Source organism: Drosophila serrata, unplaced genomic scaffold, assembly GCF_035046125.1.
Source record: "Drosophila serrata isolate PLE 108 unplaced genomic scaffold, ASM3504612v1 contig_275, whole genome shotgun sequence".
Classification (NCBI taxonomy): Eukaryota; Metazoa; Arthropoda; class Insecta; order Diptera; family Drosophilidae; genus Drosophila; species Drosophila serrata.
Genome location: NW_028257173.1, coordinates 1,285,208 through 1,295,284, shown reverse-complemented (window position 1 = coordinate 1,295,284; position 10,077 = coordinate 1,285,208). Strand labels below are relative to the sequence as shown.

Genomic DNA, 10,077 nt, shown 5'->3' with positions numbered 1-10,077 from the left:
CGCATCGAGTGAATACAACGCCTCCCCCTCTCCACCACAAGTACCCAAAAAAACGAAGGGGAACTTGTTTCGGCGCATCTCAATGCCACTTGAAAACGACGTCGAGTTGCTTATGTCATCGACAGTCGACCAGAAACCCCATCATCGCACACTTCCCCCTTCCACCGATAGTTCCCGCCCATCAAACAGCTGCACAAGTTTGCCAAAATTCGCTTTGACCTACTGATTGCCGAAAAAGTTTGCGAAATTTCGCAAAATTCGCAAAATCCTTGAGTTTCAAGGTGCGTCCTTCACATGGCAATGGGAACGGCCCCCAAATTACGGTCAAGGCGAGAGCCGAAGGTTGGCAACGGGCGAGGCTAACGAGAACGGCAGCGAGAATGAGATCGAGAGACGTTGCGTGTCAGCAGAGGTCTCATTCTGGCAGAGCTCTACAAATGGTCGGGCATATTGGTTAAAGTGTTAAGCACAAGGGAGAGAAATAGAGAATTTCAATAAATAAACGGCTCTAAACTATTCTGAAGTAATACAAAATAAACGATTTAGAACTTGATTATTAACAATAATATAATTGTCACAACTAAATGTGGCAGGCCGATTTAAATTTTGTATAAGCCATGAAGAATTTAACATTATTATTATTTGAAATAATAAATAATTTTAATGTTTAATATAAACAAATTAATTCAACTTGCAAATAATTATTTATACAGAATAATGAGCCATTCCGTTAATGCGTAGGGTGCACAGAGTGCCAACAACCCCTGTTCAAATTCTCGATACATGGCACGAATTCCGCCTCGCAACAAAGGCGGAGCGAATCAACTGCGGGCCTTGTTTTTGTTGTTGCGCTTCTTTGTTGTTCTTTATTTTTGTTTTTGTTACTTGTTTACCCCATGTATATTTGAGTTTGGCCTGTTCGGCCTGTGTTCTTGTCGTCATGTGTACGTTATTTTCTGGCCGCCTAATGAAAATGTTGCTGTTTTTGTTTTTTGTTGTTGATATAATAAAACACCGTCGCCGCCTCCGCACTGTTTGTTGTACAAACAAAGCCAAACGACAAGCCGCAAGAACAACAATCAGAGACAAGCGGCCGGGAATCGCGCGACTCGAAGGCGATGTCGACGCGACGCGATTTCTGCCGTCGCTGTCAGTCGTGAAGGTGGGTCATTGTGAAATGACAGCGCCGAACCAACCAGGGGCGCATACATCTCCAACCGCCAACTGCCTGCGCCAGAGTGAGACAAAGGCTGTGCTGACTGTTATCTGGTGGTGTTTACAGTATAGTGTCATCTCTGTCTAGCAGCAACCGCTCTCGCTTGCTGGGCGCCGGTGCGCATTTTTGCGTCTGAAAGAAACAGGTCGAAGGCGGCTAAACCCGCGAAAACGAGATTAATGTGAATGCCATGGATGTTGCTCGTGGCGAATGCCAGAATCCGCTTGCTACTGCAGCCTGCGAGCCCGTGCCTAGATGTCGGAAAATGTCGTGCAAGTGTTCGCTCGCACCGCATTTGTCGCTGCAAGCGGCCCAAAAAGCGACGTTAAAATTCGAATTTTACTTGCCGTTCTCAGTGGTAATACAGTAAACGGATGTAATAGTATAATTACATGTCAAATTGGGGAACAAAATACACATTTTACCGGCAAGTGTGTGTTTATACATATTATTTTTATGTTTTTTTAAAGTCAGGCATGGAATGGCAAATGAGAATGAATAACGGGTTTCCCCAGGAAAAATTGGGGTCCTACACACTTAAAGCAGTTCACCTAAACTTCACTCCGAAACCGTTAAGAAATTCTGTGACACCGAAAAAGTGGGTCAAAATGAAACTTATTAGCTTTGTATAATAAGGATCAAGATTTTTGTCCATGAAATCTTTAATAGTTAAATTATATTAAATTCAAAAGAGTACATTTTTAATTATTCCTTAGGGTGATTATTAGCTTATAAAGAATTATAGGAATAGTTAAATATAATTATTTTTGGATGATGAACATTTTAATTTAATTTAATTTTGATATTTATAATTAATCAGGTTCGGAATATGGTATAGAAATATCGTGTTTCAGGTGGATCATAGAAGAACTGCAGTTTTAGTTGTCCTGCTGAGCCTCGAACATCCAACCTTGTCGATCCAACTGGTCCTGATCGCTTTGCAAGTGTATGTTGTTAAAGCTGCTGCTATCATAAGCTGCAAACGGATATTGAGAATTCGGATCATTTGTTTCAATTTCCACGGCATTATCTTCTCTGGGGCAGCTGGCGAAAAGCCTTGAAGTGTCCACCCGCCTCGACCTGTTGTCCTCGTTTAACTCTCTCCCAGAACGCAGAAACCACTTGGAGAGACGCCGGATCGCCTGTCTTTTGAGGAATTTGAAAAGATGCCAAAGTTCTGGCAATGGGAACAACACGATCACGCAAAACGTTCCAAAGGTGTCCAGATCGGAGGCATGTAGAATTAGTAAGTAGGCGACGCCCCTTATCAGGCGACAGTAAATGAAGCGAATGCTCCGATATCTCCACAGAAAGCGAACCTTCTTAGCTCCAGCTTGGAAGATCCAGGCACCAGCGAACAGCATCAGGATCACCAGAACGGGTCGCTCCTCGTACACCTGCTTGAAGTTTGCCTTGAGCGGACAGAGACGAGCAAAGCTAGGTTCTCCACCTGCTGCGACCACAGTTAGGAAAACCGCAAACACGCCAGCTAGATGGGCGCCCAATGCCGCTGCTGAGCAGTAAACCCAGAGCCGCGATTTCACCAGGAAGGGGCAACTAGCCCATAGAAGAAGCCCGAATATGAACTGGGCTACCCGCTCAAAATCGCAGGAGGTTTCCTCCAGGGTGACCACAAACTTCCTGTTCGTGTAGATGCCATAGTAGGTCTCCTTATAGACATTCAGTAAGATTAGCCGATGCTTATTTGTCTCCATGCCCAGCGGTTTCCCCTCAAAGTCCTCCATTACTTTATAGTGCGCCTTGTAAACTTCTTTAAGTGAGTACCCCTTATACTGCTTGTAGTCTCCGTCAGAGGTAATCTCCAGGCGCAGGCGACTGGTCTGGAATAAGTTCCCCAAAGACGGCTCTGTGGCTTCCTTACAAAAAACATACATCCCATGGCGAACGTTTAGCATGGGGAGCATCGCTTGGACATCCTGGACGTGTGGCTCATTGGGTCGCAAGAAGGTAACCTTAACGCCGAACGATGATGCTGCTGGAAGCAGAGGTAAAATTAAGACGATCAATATATTTGCCCACATGGTTTGAGATGCTTATCTTTTCCAGCTTCAGGTTGGAATGATTTTCTGATGACTTTCCAGTTGGAAGAAAACAATGCTTTGATAAGTAATCTGTGGCCAACTAAGGTAAATGATATAGAAACGTGTTATATTTTAACAATTTTTATTTAAAAAGATATTCAGCCATCGACTTCACTTTTTTGACCGTCTTTCGCTGACGCATTGACATTCGTAACTTGAGCGGCGTAAGAATGTCTTAAGCTGTGGCTTAGACGTTGGGATTATCCTTCTAAGGTATGCCCACGCACACCCCAATGACATTGGCACCTCTTAATCCATCTTAATTAGATTCTTGGGCCTGGCTATAAAAGCATTTTGATGGCACTTGCCGCAGGGCAGGCAAAGGTGAGACAAGTCACGGTCCGACATGTCGGACTCCAGAGGACACTGAATATTGGAGGCGGATCAAGCTGAAAATGCATCTCAACGAGCCGAGCGGGCCGCTGGCCCTAATGAATGACAGTTCCGGCGGAGATGGAAGCGTCTTTCCCATGGGACATGATTATCCGGCGGAGTACCAGCACCTGGTGCATGCCCACTGGCGAGGATTCCGGGAAGCACCTATCTACTATCACGCCGGCTTCTATATCGCATTTATCGTCCTTATGCTATCAAATATTTTCGGTAATGGAATGGTCATCTGGATATTTTCCACGTAAGATAATGGTGTTCTTGGGAAATTTAACATTAAATAGCTTTTGTAATTTATAGGTCTAAATCATTGCGAACTCCTTCCAATTTACTTATTCTGAACCTGGCCATTTTCGATCTGTTCATGTGCTCCAATATGCCACATTATCTCCTCAACGCTACCGTTGGCTATATTGTGGGCGGAGATCTTGGCTGCGATATATATGCTCTGAATGGAGGTATTTCTGGAATGGGTGCATCCATAACGAATGCCTTCATTGCTTTTGATAGGTACAAGACCATATCGAATCCCATTGATGGACGATTGAGTTATGGACAAATAATCCTATGCATTATCTTCACCTGGCTGTGGGCCACGCCTTTTTCGATTTTGCCCTTGTTTCAGATCTGGGGACGCTATCGGCCAGGTGAGTGTGATTAAATATAGATCATAGATTATACAACGATTTATTTGAAATACTTTTTAAGAGGGCTTCCTGACCACCTGCTCCTTCGATTATCTGACCAACACGGATGACAACCGGCTGTTTGTGCGTACGATATTCGTGTGGTCCTACGTGATTCCCATGACCATTATCCTGGTCTCCTACTACAAGCTCTTCACCCATGTGCGCACCCACGAGAAGATGCTGGCGGAGCAAGCCAAGAAGATGAATGTCAAGTCGCTGTCGGCCAATGCCAATGCTGATAACATGAGCGTGGAGCTGCGGATAGCCAAGGCGGCTTTGATAATCTACATGCTGTTCGTTTTTGCCTGGACTCCGTACTCCGTGGTGGCCCTAATTGGATGCTTCGGAGAGCAACACCTCATTACGCCTTTCGTGTCCATGCTTCCCTGCCTGGCCTGCAAATCGGTATCCTGCCTGGATCCTTGGGTTTATGCCACCAGTCACCCCAAATACCGCCTGGAGTTGGAACGCCGACTTCCCTGGTTGGGCATTCGGGAGAAGCAGAATCTATCTGGTTCATCTGGCGGTCAGGAGAGTGTGGCCAGTGTAAGTGGCGATACGTTGGCTCTCAGTGTCCAAAATTGAAGGGTATAGTGATGGATCAGTGAAATGGAAATGAACATTAAAATATGAGTTGATTAGTTCTAAGATGCAATGAACTGCAAGAGTTCCAAAAATACAAACCAAAAAAAGCTGGCATTTAAAAACAGTTTGATTTTTTTAAATAGCAGATCTTGTAAATTTATTGCCGAGGCACAAGCAAGATATAAATTTAATATTTTCATATCGATAAATCATCAGCGAGTTATATAAATGAATCAATTTTTTAAAGAAAACAATTATTTAAGCATTGAAATACATTTTCTTAATTCCATTCTTTCTTAATTTATGAGCAAAACAAGCTCAATTTCAAAGATAAACTTTCATGGCAACAAATTTCTCAAATGTTTAGCTGCATTTTCCCCAGTGACAATTTATTCATTCCGTATCTGTATCCGTATCTATAGATACGAACAATTGATGAAGGCAAATCGAAACGACAACTGCCACCCTCCGCGCACACTCGCGCCATTTCCCAGAGGTGGTGGCAATCGCAATCCAGCCGCCAGTACAAATTCAAGTCCCAGTCCAACCACCGGCGAGGTTGAAGAAGTTGTGCTTCTTTGTTGCTTGCCCGAGTCCAACCAATCCGCGATACCGAGAGCGCGTTTCAATTCAGCGAATGTTCCACACGCAACCAGGCCACCAGAATTGTTAGAAGCGGTTTACAACATTTCTACGCGGTCGTTGAAAGCGATGATTGGCTAGCCCAGCAAGAGGGCGACGGGCGGCGAATCCAGAGCGAGAGGAGCATAGCAACAATGTTGCAGTTGTGTGTTTCCCACACACGTACGTGCAGACACACAACACGACACACCATGACGACGAATAGACCACGACGCGGTCGTGTGGAGTGAGTCTGGCGCGGCAGCGGCTGAAATGGGGCTTCTTCTTGCTCTTTAAGAAACAACAAACATTTATACTAGGTCTCCAGGAGATTTAGCAGCGCACCGGGCGGCGAGCGAGCGATTAGATTTTCAAGGGAAACTCAATAGAAACGCCGTTAGAAGCCGTCGCCACAGGTGCGAGTGAGACGAGCGTAGAGAGTAGAGAGGGATTAGAGAGATAGAGAGATGTGCCTGCTGCACTCAGCTTCCCTTTCGTTCGGTGATGCTCACTCCGGATAATCCAATTTGCGCCGCAATTCGATTCGTTTGTTTGCGACCGGGGGCTGTATGCTGTGTGTGTCGTTTTCGACATTCCTCTTATTGTATGCCCGCCGCCGACTTGTTGCATGTAATAATAATAATAACGAACGAAACGGTATCTCGTAGCTGTTTAGTGGATGATTAAACTGAATTTAATCGTTTGCGAACAGGCGCTCAGCGGCACGAAGAAGCTGTGTCGGCCATTATGGCCGTTGACTTTCTCGTAGTGAAATCCATACGAGTTTAAATTGCCCACAGAATGGGCTGTGCCATATACGGTCGTCTCGCTCCCTCACTCGTATGATAACCAATTGAATCCCGGTGGCGAATTTGCTGCTTAGAATTGTTCTGGGAATGGTGATATTTCGTTTTATTTTAAAATCATCTCAACTTAAATACAATCCTTGACTTTTAAAAAGTAAAATAACATTGAAAATAATATTTCGTTTTTGTAAATTAAATTTATATATTTTTGTTTGATAAAAATTTAATAATAAAACACCACAATTATTTATGAGAATTTGATATGGCAAAAATATAGCATTACATGGTGAGAAGCTATTGACATTATTAATATACGAATAAGAATAATAAATACATATTTGAAAATAAAAAAATTGGTTTCACAGTTCTATTCCATTTCCTACAGAGCAACAACAGCCCGTAGAAGAACACTGTCTCGCTCTCTCATTCGTGTAGACGCCATTTGAATCCCTGTTGCGAATTTGCTACTTAGAATATATATACTTGCATGGTATTATAAATTCAGTCAGGAGCTTAAAGCGCAGGAGTCGTTTCCGACCCTATATTCCATATATATTATTGATCAGCAATAACAGACGAGTCGATTTAGCCATGTTCGAAACAAAAATAATTTTTTCCAATTTTTCAAAAATTTCACAGAGGCTACATGGTGAAAATAGTCAAAAATTGACAAACATTTTTATACTTTTTTAAATTATAAATTTAGTATTCAGATTTGTTAATATTATAAAAAATAAGCTTTCAGTAAAGTTAATTTGTTATTTGTTTTTTGTTTGTTGCATAAACATTTAACAAATAAGAAAAAATAATTGTTTTTGTAAAATGAATTTGAAATTACAGCATTATTTTACATGGTAAAACCATCATTCTTTGACCTTATTAATAGAAAAATAAAAATATGTATATAAATTTATTGCATATTTAAAATTATTAACTGCTCTGACACATGCATCACATTTCCTACAGGGCACCTACTGCCTGTAGACGTAGGGTGTCTCGCTCCCGCTCATGTTTAAACACCATTTGAATCCCCGTTGCGAACTTGCTGCTCAGATTCGTTATTGGTCTAGGGGTATAAGGTATTAATATCAGGAACGTAAGAAGCAGTGAACGAGTCATTTCCGACCCTATAAAGCATATATATTATTGATCAGCATCTATAGCCGAGTCGATTTAGCCATATCTGACACAAAATAATTTTTATACATTTTTCAAAAATTTCATGAGGGGTTACATGTGAAAATTATTAAAAATTTTTAAAAATTTAAAAAAAATTTTAAATGATAAAAATATATGCATATTTGTTAAATTAATAAAAAGTCGCATAAAAAAGGTTTCAGAATTGAAATAATTATAGTTTTGCTTAGTTTAAATAATGCAAGTGAAGACAAACTTCGTTTTCCTAAGGTTAGTTAGCCTTGCTATGCGCAAAAGTATTGTAGCTGGCGTTATTTACATAAATATAATAAATATATATAAATTTATTGTTTATTTAAAAATTAAGAATTGCTCTCTGAGTTCTATCACATTTCCTACAGGCCACCCACTGTTTATAGATGAAAGCCATCTCGCTCCCTCTTTCGTGCAAACGCCATTTGAACCCCTGTTGCGAATTTTCTCTATGAATCGTTCTCGGTTGAGATAAAATTATAATAATACTATGTTTAATGTTTTTAAGTTTTGCTTGTGATTAAAGGATTAACTGTGGGAGGACTTTAATCCACATATCCTTGACCTTATAAAAAAATGTAAATTTGCTAATTTGGAAAATTATTTCTTCCACAGTGGTGTCAAATTTCCCACTGGGTACCCACATTGCCCGTAGACGAAAACTGCCGTCCCTCTTACTCTCATGGCCAACAGATGGGCAGCTGAGAGACTGCTGTCTCCCGGCATTAATCGTCTTTCTATGATTTTGGCAATCCTAATAATGCCAATTCATGGGGTGGGCGCCTGTTAACTAGCAGCAGGCTTACAGCATTAACATGACGGAAATCGATAAGAGCAGCACCCACTCGCGCAAGGCCAGGTTTCGGCCGCTCCTGCGGCTCTGTTAACATTTGAACGTTAAAAATTCGATTTTATAGAATTCCAGCAACGCCCAGAGAGCGAGAGGGATGACGACGACAACGACGCGCGCCGAAAAAGAGCTAATTACGAGTGCCCACCAACACAGAGACAAACAGGCGGTAACAGCGAGCGGGGCGGCGCTAACAGCCGAGCTGCTACACATTCTGCGCTCCTCTTAGTTATTATGTCAGATCTGCAATGTGCGACTATAAAATACGTATGCCCGAATCGCGGCCGGCGAGAATTTATTGGCTCGTCGCCCCCGGCTCGGGGGTGTGAGTTATAAAATTGATGGCATAAACGTCTCGAATTTATAAACAGCGCACCCGCACACTGCTTGTGCATTTGCTCAGCGCCTGTTGCCATTTTTCGAGTGTATGGTAACATTTTGAGGCCCATTCAATGCGCCACAGACTGCGCTGCCGCTGCCGCGTCGATTGCTTTGGGGGACAGTGGATTTTGTACGCTGCCGCCCACTGTTAATGCTGCTGGCCTGGTGCGAATTTTCGGTTGTATGTTGGTAACATTTTGCCGTCTCAAAATGCTCGTGCACACCGACAGCAGCTCTGGCAACGCCTGTCGCGCCATCTCGCTCACATCCGCCGGCATGTTGGAATTTTGGGGCGGCATTCCCGACCGCATATTTCGGAATCTCAAAACGGCAGCATTCCACGTTAGGGTTGTCAGACCACCCGACTGGATCGAGGCGCTACAGGTGGCCGGTCGCGCTGAGTGCTGCACGGCAACCCTGTACGAGCGTTGCGTTCCACGGCCACTGTGCCGCATTCCGCGCATAACGAAGCCGTCTGCTTTCAGGTCTGCTTGCCTGTTCGGGCAGCTGAGTGAAATTTCATGCAGCGCGATTCTCACAAATTTCGAATTCCCCACATATTTTCATGTCTGTCGTGCCGCCGGCCTTTGTTCGTGTTATTGTTATTGTCGTGTATATTTTCTCACTGCGCGTGACTGTGACGTTGTTAGGCGACTTGACTCTCTGGCAGTCCCCCACATTATCATTGGGATGTGAGGTGGGTGGGTGGGTGGTTGGTGTTGACCTTGGGGTGGGGGGGTTCACGAACGTGGTTACTTACGTACTATAAATGTTATCATTAGCCTGGCAGATGGAGGCGGCAATTTGATATTGCCTCTTGGATAAAAATAAGGGTGTTTTCGAATTAAAATCAAAGGGATTCGATTAGATAAGTAGAGTAAAATTTAAACGGCGTGTGTACAACTATAAATTTAAAATGAGTCGGTTAATATAATAAAATAAAGTATTACTTTGTTGTTTTTTTTTTAAATAAGTATAAATAATTTAATATTGTATTAATTATTAAAAATCGAATTGCTATTTGCAATGGCAAGCTTCCGCTTGCCGAATTTAGCTTCCATTCTCTCAACAATATTATATTGTAACAGCAGTGAGCCTTTTCTCTATCTCTATCTGCCCCTTCCCCTCCCTCTCTCTCTCTCACTATATTGTTCTGTATGTCTCTCTCTGTGTATCTCTGGAGATAGCTCTTTCTCCTATTTTTCCCTGCCTATCGCTCGAGACCCCTCTTTCGCTCTCACGCTCTTACTTTCTCTGTTCTCTTGTT

At 42.8% G+C, this 10,077-nt stretch overlaps 2 protein-coding genes across 2 annotated transcripts; one reads left to right on the top strand and one right to left on the bottom strand.

Annotated features, from left to right (window-relative positions):
- Positions 1 to 1,839: 1,839 nt before the first annotated feature.
- LOC110184967 (uncharacterized) lies at positions 1,840 to 3,452 on the bottom strand. Its single transcript, XM_086835007.1, has one exon. The coding sequence runs from the start codon at positions 3,256 to 3,258 to the stop codon at positions 2,095 to 2,097; it is 1,164 nt and encodes a 387-aa protein (XP_086691133.1). The 5' UTR covers positions 3,259 to 3,452; the 3' UTR covers positions 1,840 to 2,094.
- Positions 3,453 to 3,630: 178 nt separating this feature from the next.
- On the top strand, positions 3,631 to 5,104 carry Rh5 (Rhodopsin 5). Its single transcript, XM_020953663.2, has 3 exons — positions 3,631 to 3,952; positions 4,009 to 4,355; positions 4,417 to 5,104. Exons 1-3 carry the CDS (start codon positions 3,714 to 3,716, stop codon positions 4,980 to 4,982), a joined length of 1,152 nt encoding a protein of 383 aa, XP_020809322.2. The 5' UTR covers positions 3,631 to 3,713; the 3' UTR covers positions 4,983 to 5,104.
- Positions 5,105 to 10,077: the final 4,973 nt, after the last annotated feature.

Bases quoted from the DNA above. Each gene is read 5' to 3' on its own strand.
- LOC110184967 (XM_086835007.1), bottom strand. From the start codon at position 3,258: ATGTGGGCAAATATATTGATCGTCTTAATTTTACCTCTGCTTCCAGCA.
- Rh5 (XM_020953663.2), top strand. From the start codon at position 3,714: ATGCATCTCAACGAGCCGAGCGGGCCGCTGGCCCTAATGAATGACAGT. The intron at 3,953-4,008 runs GTAAGATAATGG...TGTAATTTATAG, and splicing joins GTCATCTGGATATTTTCCAC to GTCTAAATCATTGCGAACTC. The intron at 4,356-4,416 runs GTGAGTGTGATT...ATACTTTTTAAG, and splicing joins CTGGGGACGCTATCGGCCAG to AGGGCTTCCTGACCACCTGC.